This window comes from Numenius arquata, chromosome 1 (genome assembly GCF_964106895.1).
Source record: "Numenius arquata chromosome 1, bNumArq3.hap1.1, whole genome shotgun sequence".
Lineage (NCBI taxonomy): Eukaryota > Metazoa > Chordata > Aves > Charadriiformes > Scolopacidae > Numenius > Numenius arquata.
Window position 1 is genome coordinate 86193145 of NC_133576.1, and position 21402 is coordinate 86214546.

At 36.5% G+C, this 21402-nt stretch overlaps 1 protein-coding gene across 1 annotated transcript in view; it reads right to left on the minus strand.

Moving 5' to 3' along the window:
- GPC5 (glypican 5) overlaps nt 1-21402 on the minus strand; it is a 727404-nt gene that overhangs the window by 314719 nt on the left and 391283 nt on the right. Inside the window, exon 7 of the mRNA XM_074168139.1 lies at nt 20681-20843. Within this exon, the coding sequence (XP_074024240.1) occupies nt 20681-20843 (163 nt within the window). The remainder of the gene's footprint in view (nt 1-20680; nt 20844-21402) is intronic.

Sequence of the window (21402 nt, forward strand, 5' to 3'; positions counted from 1 at the left end):
ATACTTTTATTCACAGATTTTTTTTAGCTGTATACAAGGCAGGATACATCCTATTTTGCAGATAAAATTGTTGTAGTTAGTGGTAAGAAGACCCTACATTTGAAACAGGTGGGCTACATGATTTATTTACTTTACCTTCTGTATCGAAATGCAAAGAAGTTTTGTGCATCAAAAAATTTCTGCTGGTGCATTTAAGTCATGATTTTGCCTTTTAATTATATAAATATAACTTAACAATGTAAGTGTATCTTATAGCCTTAGCTTTACAGTTTATGCTTAGTATTCACAAAAACAAAAGATGCAAAGACTAGGTGTTATGGAGAAGTAATGAAAAAAAAAGTTACCATGGTAGTAAGCAAAACAAAAAGTCTCAATGTGTTATTACTATATAACAATTTTATGGTGAGTCTAGTAAGAAGGCTAAGGTTCAGTCCATAGGACTGCCATCATATAAGACCATTTCTTATTATTAAACCAATTTCATAAGTGTATTCAAGTCATTTGACTGTTCCAGCAAAAACATTTGGTATAAGAATATTTAATCAAAATTATAATAGGCAAATAATATGTGTCTCATAGTAATCAATCGTTCAATATTTTGTCACTTGATTAAATATCCTTTCTGGTTCCTCCCTACATACTCCCTCACTAACCTGAAAGGAAGGACAGAGTGATCAACTAGTCTTTCATGAAGATAGCTAAGGCGGCCTAAATTTCAGTGGTGTGAAAGGCATGCCCAATTTCCCCACCGCCTGGCAGTGCTCAATGTGCCTTTCAATACCATGGCACAGAGACCAATCTTTTATTCCACATGGTAACTTCTGAATTCTGATGACAAATTCTGTTATTGCAGCTAAAGAGATGAAAGGTATTTCTAACAATGGAGCTACTAAACTCACGGAACAGGCTGAACACATGTGCTGGATGTGGAAACATTTATCATCACTTTTGACTAGTGGATGAAGGGAAGGCAGTGGACATGGGATTTTTTGGATTTTAGCAAAGCATTTGATATTGTCTCTCACAGTGTCCTTGTGGATAAAACATCCAGCATACAACTAGACATGCACACAATATGATGGGTGAACAACTGGCTGAAGGGTCATGCTCAAAGAGTTATAGTAAATGGGGTAACACCTTCCTGGTGGCCACTGACTAGTGGTGCTCCTCAGAGCTCAATTTCAGGGCCAGTTCTCTTCAATGTTTTTATCAATGACATGGACACAAGAATTGGGTGCACGCTAAGTTTGTTTATGATACAAAATTGATTCCTTTGAGGGCAGAGAGACCTTACAGAGAGGTATTGACAGAATAAAGTACTGGGCATTCACCAACCGTATGAAATTTAAGAAGGAAAAATGCCAGATTCTGTACGTGGAATGGTGTATTCCTGGGTGGACATACAGGTTCAGGAAAAAGAGGCTGCAGTGAAGCCCTGAAGAAAGGAATCTGAGAATTTTGGTTGATGGTAACCTCAATATGAGTCCACAATGTGCCCTGGCAGCCAAAAGGGCCAACCGTATCCTGAGGTGCATTAAGTGCAGTGTAGCTAACCAATCTAAATAAGTGATTGTCCCACTGTACTCAGCCTTGGTGCAGTCTCACCTCAGGTACTGTGTGCAGTTTTGGGCTCCAGAATACAAGAAGGATATAAAAATAGTAGAATGCGTCCAAATGAGTGCAACAAAGAGGGCTCAAGGGCATGACTTATGGGAAGTGTCTGAGGATGTGAGGTTACTAGGTTTGTTCAGAAGAGGAGACAGAAGGGTGACATCATTGCTAACTTCCTCATGAGGGGAAGCAGAGAGGGAGGTGCTGATTTCTTCTCCCTGGTGTCCAGCAGCAGGATGCAAGGGAATAGCTTAAAACTGCATCAGGGAAAGTTCAGACTGCTGAAGAGAAAAAGCACTTCACTAAGAGAGTGTCCAAGCACAGGAACAAGGTCCCCAGGGAAGTGGTGATGGCCTCAAGATTGTCAGAGTTCAAGAAGCAGTTCGACAATGCTCTTGGATATATGGTTTCACTTTTAGGTTGCCCTGCATGGAGTCAGGATTTGGACTCGATGATCCTCATGGGTCTTTTCCAACTCAGGATATTCTACGATTCTATGACTGACTGAAAAACCCTTCCTCTTTCTCTCAACCCCACACAGAATTTAGTCAGACCTGCTTCTAATCAGGCAGAATTACCATAGACTCTAAACGTTAGCCGATAAACTTGTTTGACCTCAAGACATGAAGTCTGTATGCAACAACTGAAAAAAATTTTTTTTCACTGATAATACATGGAATAGAATTTGCATTCTACATTGCTTGTGATTAGTAATTTTTTTTTCCACATTTCATAGCAGAAAACCCTGCACAGTTTAAATTTCAAGAATGCAGTCTGGTTGTCCATTTGGTGACACTCACATTTGACAGTGGATTTCAGTGTCCCACTGGAAAGCATACATGCATATGCATTGAATACATTTGCTTGCTTTCTTAGGTAGGCACCACCCTATCTCTGAGGACAAACAATTAATTAATAGAGAGTTTGTTCAAAGGAAATGCTTTTAAAGTGCTTCCTCCTATTGTATTTCTTTACAGATTGTCAATTTGAGCTTTCTTGACCACCAATGGGGCTCCACAGTAACCTTCCTCCCTCTTCTCCCCTGTCACCAGCAAGTATCATAGCTGTCAAGAGGTAAAATGTCCAAATTATTCCTAAAATAAAATAAAATAAAATAAACCATCTTTTTAGACAGAGCTTTTGGCTGCCCTGTTTCTTTATTTCCTGGGGATAACCCTGGTTTCTAAAGCTAGTGATGGACTGCTTACTGCCAGCACTTTTTTTAAAGAAAAAGAAAGAAAAAAACCCAGAACCATGACACTGCAGTAGACGGATGATATTAAACCTCACTGCAATTAACTGGATGTAGAAGAAAATGAAATAGTAACCTAAGGAGACTATTTTTTTAAAGTGATTTATATAGTATATTAAACAGTGGGGAAATCCTTTCTAGAGAAACCTTTTAGAGAAAGAACATGTACTTATATTGATGTTTGTTACAGTATTGTAGAATGTAAATATCCAAGCTAGCAAATACTGTACTAGGATTTCATTTCATGAAATTATGCCATAAAATAACTATATCCTTTAATTCCCAATATACAGATGCTTTTATTTCTTTTTTGTAAAAATCAAAAATATCGTAGAATCTCATTGTCTTACCAAATTAAGACCCTGTACTTTTAGGATACTGACAGTAATATTTTTTCAGGAGCAAACAGAAGCTGTACCTGATAATATTCATACCCTTCTCCGCTGTCATCAGTCTTTGTTATTTGTCAGCGAGTGCTGCAGTGGCATCTTCTGGCATACAGAAGAATTAATTGCCTTCTCCATGTGAAAGAAGATTGCTATTAAAAGGCTACATTAAGAAACAAGCTTAAAGAACTGAAATAAAAAGCACCTGCTGTTCTTCAGTTATTCTGTTTAGACCAATCAAAACAGTAACGAATGATGAGAAATTAAAATCTAGTTCTTTGGTAAGTGGCCATTTGGGCATGAGAGTTTATGTGTGAGGCAACTGCTTCTAAGGCTATTAGTATCTTAAATAATGACTTATAATTGTATCAGTTGACATAAGATGACAAATGGTAGTTAATTAGAAAAAGGAGGAGCAATAAAAAAGGAGGAAAAAAGGCAATAGATAGGGCTGACTATAAGAGAAAAAAAAAAACGGATTATTCTCTTTTTGAATCTATCTCTCTAAACACTTTATTTTATGTTTTATGACTTACATTTCATAGAAATTGCTGCACAGTAAAATAAATTAATGTTTATGGATTTGAGGATAATGAGAGCTGTTAATGAACTGAATATTATATTTGATATTTTACTAGAAAACTGCTTTATAACTTCATAAAAATGTTACTGAGTTCAAAGATTTTACCACAATCTCTTTAATTATATATTATATTTTCCTTTTTTATTATATATGCTGTGACATTATGCATCACACATCTTGCTCTGCGCATTCAAAGGAGTGAATGTTGAGACTCAGAAGCAGCAACTTCCTCAGTCTGCTGATGAGAGCCTTAAAATGCGATTGCTGGCAGCTCAGTCCTGGGCCATTGTAGCTCAGCAGAGGTTACCATTTATTTCCAGCATCTACTGAATGTTTCCCTTTTCCGTGGAAGTTGGTAGCAAACGTATCAATCACAGGACCATTTTTCACAGTGTGAAGCTACTGGGATTTTGGTAGTTGGTGACTGTCTCAAAAGAACTAGTCATGAATCTATCAAAAATACTTGGCATAGGAACGCGAGCAGCTGAAGTCCTGACTGTAGATAAGCAGATCTACAAGCAAAAGGTTCTCGCTGATTTTTACTTTTAAAAATCTGATCAAATTAAATTAAAATAAAAAATCATGGAGCAATACACTTGTTAACATACTGCAGACAGAGCTGTAAAAAAATTAACGGTTTTTGCTATCTGACTGACCAAACCTTCCAAATTTTGCCCTTTCTGCAGCGTGAGTACAGCAGTAGACCCACAGTTGAGCCCACAGGGCTGTCCAGAGCACTGGCTCATGGCTAAGACTGGATTAAGCAGCAAGTGATTAAGCTGAGCTGAGTACTTTCTCAACCTGTCCGCTTGGTCCCACTTCCAAAAGTGATTCCCCCTTGATAAGGATAGAGGAGTCCCCTGTGGTACATGGCACATCAGTGCCCATTGTGCCATTGCACTGGGTTTATGTGGCCAGCTGCTGGCAGCAGGGGGCTGCATGTGTGGCCTCTGTTGGGCGAGACCAGGGCTGCCTTGTGCCAGACACAGTTAGTTCCAGTCGGATCCAGTGGGCCCACCACAGGGCACGGCTGAGCCCCATCAGTCAAGATGGTGGTGCCTCAGGAAGATGTATTTAAGAAAGGACAAAATGCTGCCTGGCAGTGTAAAGAGTGAAAAGAAAAAAAAAAGGAAAAAAAAAAAAGAGAGAAACAACCCTATGAACATCAAGGTGAGAGAAGAAGGAGAGTGAGGAGGTGCTCCAGATGCTGGAGAAGAAAATTCCCTGCAGCCCATGGAGAGGACCACAGTGGAGCAGGTTGTCCCACTGCAGCCCCTGCAGAGCATCACAGTGGGGCTGATAACCACATTGCAGCCTGTGGAGGACTCCATGCTGGAGCAGGTAGATGTACCCTGAAGGAAGCTGAAGCCTGTGGAGAGGAGCCCATGCTGGAGCAGTCTTATCCAGAAGGACTGCAGCCCATGGAGAGGACCCACACTGGAGCAGGGAAGAAAACGTGAAGAGGAAGGAGCAGCAGAGAAGAGCTGTTATGAACTGACTGCAACCCCCATTCCCTGTCACCCCTGCACCACTCCACGGCAGGAGAAGGTAAAGGAGCTGGGAATGAAGCAGAGAAGTTGAGTGAAAATGCGCCAGTGATGGGGGAGACGTGTTTGTTTCTTATCATCCTACTCTGTCTCAGTTGGCAAGAAATTAATTTTTCCTGAGTTGAGTCTTTTTTTGCTTGTGATGGTAATTGGTAGGTGATGTCCCTGTCTTAATCTCGACACACAATTTTTTTCATCTTATCATTATTATTTTTTTTATCGTTTGTTAAGGATGGGGAGTGAGAGAGCAGCTGGGTGGGTACCTGGTAACCAGCCAAATCAACCCACCACATCTATATTAACATATAGCAGAACAACATTCAGTTTGCCTTAGTGTTAGTCTCTAAACAGTTGCGGTGGAGATCCAGCATCATGTGTGGTTCAACAATACTGGCTAGAGGAGATACAGCTCCAGAGGATGGGCGAGGTGGGCAGAAGAGGTCACTTTCTCAGCTAAATGAATTTGCAAACAGTAGTCAGTGCTCTCAGTTCGCCTATATTTAAGGTGAGTCTAAGTGTCTTATGTGTCTAAGTCTTGGGAGTACCAGAGTAGCACATCATAAACTGGAAACCAATTCAAGTTCCTTATTATCTTCATTTAAATATATGAGCATGCATATTTAATTATTGAATATAAAATCCCTGATGTGCACTTTTAACTAGCCAACATTTAACAAACAATAAATGTTTTAATAAATCTCAAGTACTTTTGCAAGTTACAATATATGATCAATATTTTTTCCTATAACTAGCTTTTGCTGAACAATTTGATTAGGAAACCTTCCCCTAAATTAATAGTTCCTTCTTTCTTTGGCTAGTGACTGAATTTATCTATGTTAGGTATCAACACAATAGGTACTAAGTGATTATTTTGCAGCTATTTAGCTCATACATAGCTTCTTCCTTGAAGAACAACTGTCATATTCTGATTTAGCTTCCTGGTATTTCAGTATTTTTAAACAGCCAGCTGTCTCCACTCTGTCTAACAACTGACATATTTTCCAAATGTCACTGTTGCAACCTGTAAGATTCTCTTAATATTCTCTTAAGGATGTTATACTTCCTATATCACTATCACCTGCTCAAATGTCCGGAACTGTGTTTCTCACAGCCTGAAGCTGGTCACAGGATCCAGAGGTGGAGTCTTACACACATCAGCATTTCTATTTAAGCCTATAAACATTGAAAAAAAAAATTAAAAATGGTGGAACAGACACAACAAAGGCAGTGAACAAGGACATTTCTGCTTATTTCACATGCATCCTTCTCTATTCGGACTTGTTCTTACTCAGACTTCTCAATCAGACTTTTTCCTCAAAAAATTCCTCTCTTCAGGACTAGTTTTTTATTCTTAGGCATTTTAGTTCAGTCTACCACCATTGTCAGGGCTACATTTTTGCTTCTCCAGGTTGGGCCTCAGAGACATTTTGGCCCTGAATTAAAATGGCATTGACTGACTTATGTCCATAATGCTTAGGGCATTACGGATAATAAAATAAAAACAAGGGTCCATGCCCTTCCCAAAAACCTGACACAGCTTTCCATGTGATCTATCCATGATCACAACATTCATAACAAGCCCAAGTCATATGTCTGAAGGAGAAATGTACCAGCTGCTCAGGGGGCCCTTAATTTAACCTTGCACTATAAAAGCAGTTTCTTGGGGATGACTGCATGTAACACATACTTGAGAAAGAAAGCCAAAAGGGAGAAAAGATCCATGTTTCAGAGACTTAAGGGATTTGACGTAAAAAACTTTAGTGACTATATGGTGCCACAAAGGATGCCTTTCATGAAGTATGTGTCTATTAAGCTGTGGTATAACCTTCTGTTTCTGCAACTGGGTAAATCACAATGAAGCAGGAGATTTTCCCTTCCTTAAGCATGTGTACTGGCCCTGAGCAGAATCTGCTTAATGGTGCTCCAAGTAAGAAAAATGACTCTTTTTTAGCATGTCTAATCTCACTGCTACTGGCCAACATCTGGCAGAGAGTTGTTCTAGTTAGCCAACCTTTGAAAACACGAAGAGTGGAATTTATCATCACTTATCTAAATGTAGATATCTACAATACAAGGTTTAATGTGAGCTACCTCCTGCTATTGTCACTGGAAACCCAGTTCATAAGGTCAAAAGAAACTAGTGAGCACGTACTGAAACAGACTCCTGAAATTATCTGCTAAAATGACAGCATGTCTAAGCAACTGTGTCCCACCCCTACAGTTATGTGTCTGATCTAGAGGGGATCAGGGCATAAAGAATACTTTTTCCCTTGTACTATCTTTTCCATGCATTTCTTCCTAGAAAGTAAAAAACAGTACTTGTATCTATTAGCAGACTAATTGTGGAAAAGAGGCATCACATCCATAGGCCAGATTGGAGTTATTCAGATGTCTAACCACTTCGCTTAGAAGAACAGAAGTAAAAGGAAACTCAGTTGCTGTGCTGCCTTGTGGATACCTTGCTTCAGAGAGTACAGGTCATAACTGAGTATTTTAGAATAGATTCACCCTTCTTTGGGAAACTTTTACTGTTTTTTTTTTTTTCTTGTTGTTATATTCACACACATTTTACAGATTTTAAGAACTGGGTCTTGCATAGTCACTTATTCAATATAGATTATTTCTAGGAAAAAAAAAAAGTGCTAAGTTTCTGTAGCAAACAGAAATTAATTGATTCTCTTTTATTTAAAAGTTAAAAAATGGTCTGAACATGAATTACCAAGAAGCACATTATTCAAGGCATTGGAGTTATAATTATTAATAGTGGAAAACGCAAATATGAAATTAATCTAATTTAAGTCTCTGCACAGGTTGCAAAGGGAACTCTCAGGAGATCACACACTTTGATTTTTTTAAAGAATATAATAAAGACTGGAGACACATGACAGGCAGAGGAACTACCTTTGATTATAAACTACCTTTGAGTATACAGAAATGTGACATTTATCATGGTTACAATCTGTTTAAAAATAGGTCGAAGGATAAAGGTCTGATTTGATTCATAGCTTCGAAAAAAGAAGCAGATTCTTTCATAAGAAGATTAAAAAACTGTTTCACAGTTCCTTTTCAATTCAGTGAAATAATTCCTTTTTAGTATAATGGTCATGAAAGTTTTGGGTTGTTGTAGTTTTAACATGTATTTTTCTGTGTTCCAAATCTGAAAAGAGAAACAGATAAAACAGATACCAAGACAGTTTGATAACCAAACACACCATGGGATTCATAGCCATTCCCATGTCCTTTTGCACCAATAACCATTTTCTCCATCATAGATGACAGAAAAAATGAATGATTTCTTCTCCTAGAAAATGAGGCTTTTCAGACAACATTAATTCCATTTTACAGGCCTTATTGGCTATATTTTCAAGTAACCCCTCTATTTTACATGAGGCATTTATTTTAGTGATCTTGACAATAATACTGTAAAGCACATTGAAAAATACTTAACCCTTACCTAAAAATAAGCAGAATGAAATCAAAATCAGAGCGAAAGGAAAAGTACCTAACTTAGGGAAGGACTTGTCTTACGATATCTGTACTTGAGCTACTGAAGCTTGAGCCCTTCTACAATCAGTTGAGAGAAATAAGGATTGTAGGGCACAATTCTTCTTGTCCTAACAGAGGTGCTTAACGTAGGCCTAATTAATTGTGCCCTCACATGTTTATTCATTTCCAGTGATACATGTTTATTTGTCTATAGTGACTACAAAAGGCATCTAAAGTAAGATTACATTTTGAAGAAAAAAAGAAATGAACAGTAGTGTATAGCTGTCTTCCAACATTCATATTTAGATCTTGGGTAGTGAAAAGGTAGAGTTTTTACTCTAACATTAAAGTAGCTACCCTGATCATTTTAGGAAATTGTTACTAGGATATGATAATCCTTTCAAACTGCATAAAGGATAGTTTTTTATTTTTGTTCCCTCAAAGTAATAAGAAGAGTCAATTTCTACCAAAAAAACCCCTCATATTTTCTTTGAGGCTTTATGTCAGTAGAGTAGAAATACACTGGAAGAGTAAAAGAATCATCAAAAGTGGATAATAAAAGCTATCACAGACAATATGAGAAATGTGACATCAGTTGTGGGATGGAGCTCTTCCCCCCCCCCCCCCAGAAAATTATATTAAAATATGGAATAAAAATACAGAGCAGGCCAAATTCCCAAAGCAAATATTCAGATTTTGCTAATTTTATCGCCAATCCCAGCCAACCCAAAGCATGAACAAGACTTTAAAGATCAATTCACTTGTGAGAGACTTAAAAAGTAAAATTAAAAATTGTGAGTTAAATAAAGTTCTCTTAGAGGTTATAAAATCACACATCAGGCCAACTGGAGATGAAAGCAACTCTTTGGAAGGTATGTTTTTCAAAAAGATCTTGACTTTTGGATGCAAAAGCAAAAACTGAAGCAAAAACTCATAGGTTTTTGAGGATTTGATATCACCACTTAGAGAAGGATATTGATTTAAACACAATTGCTTGAAAGGAATATATTTTTTAGGGAAAACTCATGCTCATTTTTATTTTGTACAGAGGAAAACAACATAAATTCTCTTCCACTGAATTCATGGAATAATTTGATAGAATAGTAAAGATGGTTTGAACACAGAGTTCACAAGAGTTATAAAAGTATTCTTTTCAGATCCTCAATACATTCTTATAAAGCACATTTCAAACAACACACTAAAGTAATAAAAATATTAATTGAATTATGAATCAATGAATAATTAGAAATTATTAGAAATAGAATTATAATATTAGATGAAATAATAAGTCAAATAAAAGGCTCCAATTTTCAGGTAACTTCAGAATTAGTGGTCTTGTTATGAAGTAATTCCTTTTAAAATATAATTAGAAATTTGTAACTCCTACTAAAGCGATTATATGGTCTCTCTGGAAAATACAAGCTTCTATGAAGTCAGTGAAATAATGCCTACTGACCTCAGAAAGAACTTGATCAGAACTCATTTAAAATGTAACATATATTAACCTTATTATTTTCCAATTAGACAGACTTTGTATAAACAAGCAATGTATTTTGACTCAGCTTTGCATATCTCAGATGCACATGAAAAAACAAACATAACTTAATCTATAGTAGATAAGAGATTTAAAATGTTTTGTATTAAAAAAATGCATAAAGGTGCACTTTTTTTTTTTTTTTTAGAGTTGGACACAATATCTTCTTTTTCTTTCATTAAATTTTCAAAGTTTTTATCTGTTAATGGGATGAAATATAAAACTTTTAAAAGTTGTTTCAGGAAAACAAAGACCTAAATTCAGGTCAGAGACTAGTGAAGTGGGTATTTTGTCTTTCCCCTGTATGCTAGCTGAATGGCCTTAACCATAGCTCTAGAGACTTAGCCTGATCATTATCTCCCTCTAGTTTTTCCTGCTGTATCCAAATAACTAAAGAGTCTTTGGACCAAAGAGAGACAGACCTTTACCTATTATAAATAGGTAAAGATAGGAAACAATGTACTGGGGTATAATCTGTTGTTTTTTGAATGACTAACCTTAACCAATTTTCCACTGGCTCATTTGAGGGGATTAGGTTAGAAAATCGCACAACTTTGATGGTATCACATAACACATCAATGACATTTTCATAGGCTAATATTAATTAGGAGGCTAGGGATATCTCACCCTCCCTTTTTACAGGAAGACTGTCATAATCTGAACTCTTCTCTCTCTTTCCTTTGTCTTTTGGGGAACTGAAAATCTTTTGAAGAGAAACATTTATTGTAATCAGTACATTCCTGTGGAAAATTTACATTTCAATAAATGAGTATCTTCCTTCAGCAAGAAGATACATATTGTCAACACATATGAAGTTCAAAGATTTTTCTGTATGCATGATCAAGTGTTGTCATAGTAATATATAATGATTTAAATTATTGAAGCATAAACAAAGACACAGTGATACACGAGTACCAATGATTTCCACAAAGTTAAAATTTACTTGTAGGCTCCTGTGCGTAGACCTTCACCAAGCTATGAAGTTCGCACAGGTAAAGTTGCATGTATAATGACATGCAGCAGTGTGAGAAAAACCAAAACAATTCTATTTGAAATGCCATGTAAAAACTGAGAAAAATTACAAGACAACTTCCTTGTATCTTCTTCTGCAAAAAGGTGTGACCTACATATTCATATTATGCATTGGAAAAAAATTATGACATTTCAATTTTTAGTTGTTTCCTATTTAAAGTGTCAACTCTCTCTCTTGAACACAATCTTTTGTAAGGAGTCAACATTTGTACTTCCTGAGTGATTAATTTAACCTGAGTAATGGATTAAAGCTGTACTGTCAGGTTGGATTGCTAATTCAAAAACAAGTAAGGGAAAGGGTTACATAAAATTTGCTGAGGGAATTCACACAGAGGCAGAAATAGTCAGCTAATATAAAATTTGTACTTTTCAACAGTGCATTACCTGGTATTAACATGTTGCACTCAACAGGAAGATTCTTATGACAGAGCCTACCACAAACACAAGTACACACAATTGCTCTTCAAATGTTTTAAGTTACGAAAAAGCATTTAACTAGTATACTCACTGGTCTAAAACACAGCACATCAGAGCAGTGTAATTATTACAAATTACCTACATTAATAACATGAGGCTATATCTTGATGGGAATTATAATAATACCACTGATTCTGAAGTTACCTTAAAATTGGACCCTTTCATTTGATGTATTATTTCATTAAACCAATATATAAATATTCATGCTCAGAATTACCAGTAAAGAAACAAACTTTCCAGCAAAGTATTGATATATATTGCTTTCTTATTCATTCTTTTATATTTCCTGAGGAAAAGGAATAAGATAATAGAAGCTATAGCTATTTATCTGCATACAGAATGGCCTAAATGCTTTCTTATTTCCTCAGTAGAAGGAAAGTCGCCAGTGCCGCTCTTCAAAAGTGTTAGTGCACACCACCTGCTTGTTGAACAAATTCGGACTTAGTACTTCTCAGTTTTCAGCAACTTTCAAAAAAACCTTTGTGCCTACTACTTTATGCCTTCTGAACTTGAGCACAGGGGATACTGTGGTATGTCCTTTTCTGATCTGGATTCTTCTATGTAGGTTACAGCTCTGCAGAAGGTCCTTTTCGGAATAATCAGAATATGATGTTGTGTGGTCAAGGTATGATGCAGGTTGAGTATCACCTGAACTATCTTTAGACTAATTGGCTACACATAGGAATAAAGTTAGCATCCTGGAGGAAACAGTCACTTTATTTGGTACTGGAGTAATAAAATGGTAATTTATCAGTCTGGAGATTACTGGGCCTCACTCCTCTCCCTGGATTCATTCACTTCCTTCTGACTTTTCCTTCTCACCAGCAGGGGCATCCTTCAAGATGTTTCCTTAGATACAGAGTGGGAATAAACCCAAATTCTTCTGATTGGTCTTCTGTATATGTAGACACTTTTGAGCTGTTTGAACCAATAAATTATATACTGAATGAAGAAGTAATATGCCATTTGCTTGTTTCACCTAATTTGAGACCAAAAAGCACAGAAACAATTACAGAGGACCAGAAAGTCAATTACAGACACAGTCCTAGCTTAAACAGTGAATAATATGTCAAGTCTCCCACTGTGGGCTATAAAATTAATTCTGAATGGTCCTCCTGTGAAACATGGAGGAATGAAACATGAAAGCATGTTTTTTGGCTTGGAATTAGTGCAAAAGTCACAGCAGATGCCACAGTGGGGTAAGGCACTTTCTTCTCACTTTTAAAAATTAAGTGGAATGTCCTGTAAGATCCCTCATTTCCTACTCCTCCTCCACAATTATCTTTCACACATGTTCTCTCAAAGACAAATCACCAATTATAGACAGAATTATGAGACGGGGAATACATATGGTCTATTTCTGGAGAATTTTGAAAGGTTAAAAAGAGTCTGCATTCAATTCCATTAAAATACGTCAAGCACCATCATTAAATTTCAGTTCTTCTAGCTAAACAAGAAATGGTTAATCACACCCATTCCACAAAACAAATATAAAATCTGAGTATAAAAGCAAGTGTTAAAAGTTAGTGTAATATTTAGACCAAGTTTGGGGTTTACAGCAAGAGCTTTTATTTTTTTTAATTCATTTTTAATAGAATTGACACGTTCTGAACTGAGTAAATATATAAACAGTGAGGTCACGTAGCCCTTCCAAAGACACCTGAATAAGAACACTTCATGTTAACCATGGGGGATTAGGAAGAATGCTGTTGTGTGTACACAACATAAAACCTGAATTCCTACTCAGACGTAAGGGATCTCTACTGAGGTAAGACAGAATGCAGATGAAAGTTTAAAGCGGTATAACAGATGGCAAACATCATAAAGGAGATTTTATTACGTTCACTATCTGGCGCATTCCACCAATCTTCTTCAGTCTTTGAATTCTGAGACACTCACAGACAACAGAAATCTAATGAGAAGCCCTTCACACCACTTCCATGATGGTTTGGACCCCAATGCTTTCCTTTTGGAGCTGAGAATGGTGAATGGCATAGAAATAATGGAAGAGATTGCCCAGTGAACATGGGAATGGATTAACCATGTTACCTGATACCATGCTGACAACTTTTAAGGCAGAAAGAGTAACATTCAGACTTGTCTGTTCACTAGTCTTTGTCACATTTGTGTAATTAGACAATAGATGTTTAAGGAAAGGGGATGTAAAGTGTGCAAGAGACTAGTTTCAGACCATATTTTTAATACTTTAATACAATTTACTTTCTGAGGCAAAGATATTGGTCTTCCAATATCCTGAGATAAAGATGCACTCAAAGACACTGATCAATAACAAGCCTATTGTTAAACAGCTGTGGTAGAAGCACTGAAATATTTTGAAGTAAATCAGCAGATCCAGACTGGGTTTTTCAAATACAAACCCCTAAAAAATACTTTGGGAGAATATTATGTCATCAAAGCAGTTGTTGTTCATTAGAATGTTTAATCTACTTTATTTGTATACATATATTTTACAGTTTGCTTCCTAATGAGTTAAAATAGAGATGAAAACTGTTTTAAGATTACATGATATATTTTTTTAAGATGTTTAAAAGCAATCCAGAGGCTCTTCATTTAGCATTTGACAGTATGTGTGGTTGTCTACCACTTCCAATTCAGACCATGCATCCTCATTCTTCATATTTAACTCCTTCAGTGAATCTATCTCAATCTAGCCTTGTGATGATTTATTTAAGTCCTATGTGCCTAATGGAAGACAGGTTTTTTATAATAAACACAGTTCAAGATAAATGCAGTCATTTTGTCACATTTGCCTTTGCTGCTGAAAACAGTATTTTCTTCTTCTTGTGTCTCACTCTAGTACTTTGAATGAACATTACCTCAGTGAAATCATGTGTTATAGCACAGCTAAGATTTGTACTCAGACTAGTTATTTTGTTCAGTGACTGTTAATTCCAGCACACCTAGGGTGGGAATGGCTGATGAAGCAACCAGGAGAAGCGGCTGTACAAATGAGCAATACTACAATCACTGTTGCCATGACACTTTCTTCCAATTCCACCTGTTCACGTGTCTTGGTATTACTGAATTGATACTACTCTTCTTACTCTACTTTAGGAAAATATTGTGCTGTGCCCTGCCCTGGGTAGGCCTGCCAGTGGTGAGAAGCAAGATGGAAAAGCCACTACAAAATTTGCACATTTGCAGGTATAGCAGTTAGTGACATCTGCTCTCCTTGAATTAGGGAGCCTGATGAAGTTTCACACATGTGCTAGCTTTAAGTAGCTTTAGTCACAGAAGAAGCCATCTGAATCAGATTAAAAAAAAAAAAAAATGAATCAAGGAACTATGGAACTGTACTGAAGTGCGTGAAGGAGCAGTGAGAGGAAAAAGGATGTTTGAGACTTGAGAATGCAATATAACATTAGATGAGCAATACTGACTGGTTTATTTGAATCATAGTACCCTCATTTTATAGGGAGATGTCATAATTTCAGCTGGGATAGAGTTAGTTTTCTTCCTTGTAGCAGGTATAGTGCTGTGGTTTTGGATTTAGGATGAGAATAATGTTGATAATACACTGATGTTTCAGTTGTGGCAGAGGAGTGCTTACACTAAATCAAGGACTTTTCAGCTTCTCATTCTGCCCTGCCAACGAGGAGGCTGAGGGTACACAAGAAGGTGGGAGGGAACACAGCCAGGACAGCTGATGCAGACTGGCCAAAGGGTTATTCCATACCATATGACGTCAATGCTGAACAATAAAACTCGGGGGAGTTGGCTGGGGGATGGAAGCTGCTGCTTGGGGACAGGCTGGGCATCGCTCAGTGGGTGGTGAGCAATTGCATTGTGCGTCACTTCTTTTGTATATTTTTTTACTATTATTATTTACTATTATTATTATTTTCCCTTTCCTTTTCTGTCCTTACAAACTGTCTGTATTTCAACCCACAAATTTTACCTATTTTTCGATTCTCTCCTCCATCCCACTTGAGGGGAATGAGCAAATGGCTGTATGGTGTTTAGCTGCCTGCCAGGTTAAACCACAACAGTATATCACAACATAAATCCTTTTCAAAGCTACTTCCCCTCTATCACATAGTCTGAACAAGAAAATAATATCCTACAGATTAGGTAGTCCTAAAAAAAAAAAAAAACATTTTGGAGACTTTTTCCCTCAGATGGTATGAATACCAGGTGAGATAAAAATCAAACAAGTGAGAGACAAGGTTTGCCTATATATACCTTACGCTTAAAGACACCCTTGATATTTCTACATATATGAGCCCTGAACTAGGAGATCTCTGCCTGTAGTAACGAAACACCCGTGTTGCATGTTAAAATGAGCGAAGAAAGTCAAAGCAGCGCTTTTCAGAAAATTAGTGGTCTTGTTAAAAGTCTTATGAGAATTTTGATAGATGGTATTAAGTACCTCAGAGGAGTGATATCAGGATAAACCCTTCCTTACAGAGCTGTTTGAAAACAGATTCAAATCAATATATAGGTGATAAGTATTTGTTGTTATTACCTCTTGCATTCTGCAGGGGGTTTTGAGAGGGTAATTCATTGTGACTCATGAAATAGTCCTGTGGGAGTTCCTGGGTTAGAGCAGAATAAACCTAGCAAATGAAGTGTCAGGACTTTATACTACTGTTTATTTTATAAATTTAAAGTGCACAATCCTTTCTAGTACCATTCCTTCAAATAACAGCACCGTTTTGTTGTATTTTAAAGGCACTTAAGAAGAGTGAAGCATTCAGAACAATTGTAGGGCTTTGAAATATTGAATGTAATGTAAGGATTGACTGATATGAAAACCAGATTTTTTCAAATATACAACATATTTTAAGCACTAGTGTAATGCTATGGCTATCATTCTGAGTCATAAATACCAAATCTTTTCATTGGACTTCCAAAGCCTAAAGCCTGCCATCACATATTTGTCAGTCTCTAGCATTAAGTGAAAACAATTCTTACATCTGTAACACTGAGAGTAGAAATAATTCATATTCAATTTCAGAGGCTATGCGTTCATATAACATTGCTAGAGGTCTGTCTTGGCAGAAATGCATCTCCTGCCTTCCTCTCTGTTCCTGTGTGAGGATCATACACATGTTCAGAAAGCAATGACATGGCATCAAACAAAAGGCAAGTGTGTCTTTACATTTTATACAAATGCAATGTATTTAAAAGGGCTACTTCTGTATCATACTTTATAAACTTATTAAGATTATGAATTTGAAGCAGGCAGGATCATTTCCTTGGAACAGCTAACAAAAAGGAACCTGGGCTTTGGCTACGACTTTGACTCTATTAAAGTACAGAATAGGTAGTAATTCCCCTTTCTTTTCTGGCTGACTACCAGAGAATGCAAAATTGCCCAGAGGAAGAAGACTGTTAAAAGTTACTTTGGTGAGGAAAAAAAAATAATATCTGTATGTCTCCATGTATCAAAAGAATATAAGGTAAAGTGAATTAATCATGTGCATAATGGATACAGTTAAAATGTGTATATTACTGAACCCCATCAATAAACCTTTTTTCACCCATTTTAGTGTGACACATTAAAAGGAAATACTTATGAAATAAACTTACCTATTGCATAAGTCTTAATTCTTTTTTGACCTTCAAAAATCATAAATGCATTATAAAATCTTATAAAAATGCTTATGCATGACAAGAAATTAAGTATCTCGTTTCTGGTTTCTGGAGTTTATTAAAACTTCTTAAAAGTTGTTTTTACTTAAAAGTTCTTCTTAGAAAAAATGACTGTAACAAGAGTATGTATTTAAAACTGCAACAGTAAAAGTTGAGTGCATATCCACACATTCAAACTATTTGGTGCTCCAGTTTAATCCTGGTGTCATTCCCATCTTTTACATATCTACTGTCTCCTATTTATCAATATAGATGGACAAATCTCTGTCCTATAGAGAAAGACGACTATCACCCACATTTATGTTTTCTTTGTCCCACCTTTGTTCTGCCTTCTGTCTTTATGGTTTTCTTACACTTTTTCACAAATTGAAAGTTAACAGCAATGAAATACTAGGCCACTGATATTTCAAATGTGTGTCATTTTGTATCTGCCATGATTCCTAAGTTGCTATGTGGACTTTGGCCAACTCAGTCTATTGTATCTCTACTCGTCCAGTTCTACTGCAGCTGAGGTCTGTTTCTCAGTTTAAAAGTGTGATCATGTTACACTGATAAGCGGGTTTTATAATGTTTTATAATGCATAGAAGCAGCACGGAACAGTGGAAAACCTGAACAATGATCTGTTATATACCAGAAGAAACAAACTAATATTGTATAGATGTACAGCAATTCTTGGACTTGGCTTCTGAGTAAGATTACAAGAGTTTGCAGATCAGAAGCTTATGAAGGGTTGGATTTGAACAAATATAACTTTTCAATCTTGTTCACACTGCAAGTGTAGGGTTTTTTCTTTTTTATATCAATTTATTTAGGGCTACAAATATAAGTTTCTATATAACAAATAAGTTTGCTTTGTCTTCCATGACACATATGCATATATTTATATAACATATATAAATACAGAAGAACACTCAGACATTTCTGGTTATTTGTATGCAGCTAAAAAAAAATGAGATGCACAAAAAAGCACTAGAACTAACAAGCTAACATTGAGGATCAAACATACTGTAGTCAACATCTAGGTTCAGCTGAAGTTCAGTCATGCTTTTCAAAGATCAGTAAGAATATTACCAGAGTAAATCTAGCTTCTCAGTTTAAAAACAGTAAGTTCAGCTTCAGATTGATACTTCAGTCACCTGAAGCTAAGAAAATTTCACTAGCTTAAATCATGGTGATGTTTGCCTTTTAATTTTTTAATTTTAGTTCCTCACGTAAAATCATAAATCTTGAGATGATAATTTTGTTTGCTTACTAAAATATACTTATTTAACTTTTTTCCACTTTCAATTTAGCTTTTAATTCCCAAAGTCTTGCTCTTATATCACAATGTTTCAAAAGAAGAATTGTTCAAGCTCCTGTTTATCTTAAATATACACTTAAGTGATTTCTGAAGACAAAGATTTTCCTGACATATATTGTCAGTAAGCATGTGTGTTACCCCAGAACAAAGTAATGTTGTCTAGGACTCTTTCCGGTATACATTCAAGACACCTTTTAAGGCCCATTCCAAATATTAAATGCATGCCAGCATAAACCCATAAAATCACAACAGCTCATCGAAGGAACTAGTAACAATATATATGCACAAGTCATTATACCAATCAGTATGGACTCATAGTTTTGTTAAGCATTATCTTAGAAAAGGTTCAAATGAGACAGCATTACATGCAAACTTCAGTGTGCCTAACACATAGTTTATAATTCTAGAGATTTATAATGCATGTAGTATAAAGAGAATATGAAGGGTAATTATATTTTTGACATTTTGAAAAGATTGCACTAACAACATCAATATGAAGAAAATTCTAATGTAGTACAAGAGGGTGAAAGAAAATGTACTATCCTTGCAATTCTTTTGTCATTTAATACTTACTTAATAGCCCTAGTCATATTCTAAGACTATTTTACAGTCTTTCCATACCATAGAGTGTCATTATCATAGATACAATATATCCACTATTCCAAAGTACATCTGGTTTTAAATATTTTATCTCTAACTTCATTTTCCAAAGTTAAATCTTCAAATACATTCTCAGGAAGTAAGTGTCCAAGTCTTTTTGCAGACCTCTTACAATCCCATCTAGAGAATTATAGCAGGACTTGAAAATGTATAGAGTAGGTATCAGTGCAAGACCATTTCAGGCTGAATCTAAACTGACCTGCTAAGGCATGCTCCAGAATACTCAGTCTCATTTCTTCAGTTGTTTAGATCAGAATTGGGCAAGCATACACTATAACTTCTCTACGGCCACATTTCTAAGTTGTCAAGTCAAGAAGGACCTGGGATCCTCGCCTGAGCTTGGAAACAGGGAGTACACTCTAATTCAGTAAATATGGGTAAATTCAGACATTATCAACCTTGACCTCTTATCCATTAGTGTTGAATTTTGCAGGCAAAATGCAGAAAAATGAAAAAAAAAACCACCGTGCAACATGCAGAAGTGCAATTTTGATGATACCAGACATCTATTACCACCACCTCTGCCTGTATTTCTACACTGGGAAGAGAAGTAAGAGATGCAGAATAATGTCCTGATGCAGAGAAGCAGTTAACTTACTTGTACTTTAATCCAATTGCTCGTGCTCATAGCTCCATGCCACCGATGTGTACAAACAAATGATTTTTAAAGAAAAATGAGTTTCAGAAAAGAAAAAACATACACCACACACACACACACAAAACAGTAAGAAAAGCAGAAAGAAGTGTAAGAAGCACTGATGCTGAGTCAGCTACAGTACATTGGTTCCAATACTGCTCTATGAAATTCAGCTACAACTAAAACTTACATTTTCCCACAGTTCCATGAAAAGTGAGAACAATTTCTCTGCTTAACTGCCAAATCTTTTATGTTTAAGTCATAACTCACAGGAACAAGTCATTGTAACATCTTTTATTTGACTAAAATACTGTGTTGAGGTCTGTCTACATTACACCAAATATGTATTAACATGTGTTACGATGAAACTGATACTCATATATCTTGATACCATGTTCATAGAAACTCTATAATTGCAGTCCTATTCCTGTAAATCTTGGAAACATTATACAGACAACTTTTCCACACTTTTTCCAAGATAATTCAGTGGTATTTCTTAGTGGAAAGTATGTCAATTCACTATTTATATGTATGAAGGAAACAGAATAATGGACTTACAGTCTGTAATTTTCAGGACTCTTTTGACTTCTCCACTTCCTGATCCTCCACAACCATCTTCATCATCGCAGTCTCCACTGATTTGTTCATCCACACCTCCACCACTGCCTGTTTGTTGGAGATCCCATTTATGATATTTAGGAAATGATTTGCCCTGTAACAGCTGAAGACAAGACAGGGTATGCAAGTTAGCAGTACAGATGGAGAACTTCAGTGGGTACCTAAAATTTCACAGAATCATGGAATTGTTCGAGTTGAAAGGGTCCTTCTAGAGATCATCTAGTCCAACTCCCCTGCCCAAGCAGGATTTCCTAGAACACATTACTCAGGACTGCATCCAGGCGGGTCTTGAAAATCTCCAAAGAAGGGGATTCCACAACCTCCCTGGGCAGCCTGTTCCAGTGCTCTGTCACCCTCACCGTAAAGAAGTTTTTCCTCATATTTGAATGGAACTTGCTATGTTCCAGCTTGTGCCCGTCGCCCCTCATCCTGTCACTGGGAACCACTGAAAAGAGTCCAGCTCCATCCTCCCTCAAACCGCCCTTTAGATACTTATAAGCATTAATTAGGTCTCCTCTCAGCCTTCTCTTCTCCAGGCTAAAGAGTCCCAGCTCTCTCAGCCTTTCCTCATAAGGGAGGTGCTCTAATCCCTTAATCATCTTTGTTGCTGTACGCTGGACTCTCTCCAGTAGTTCCCTGTCTCTCTTGAACTGGGGAGCCCA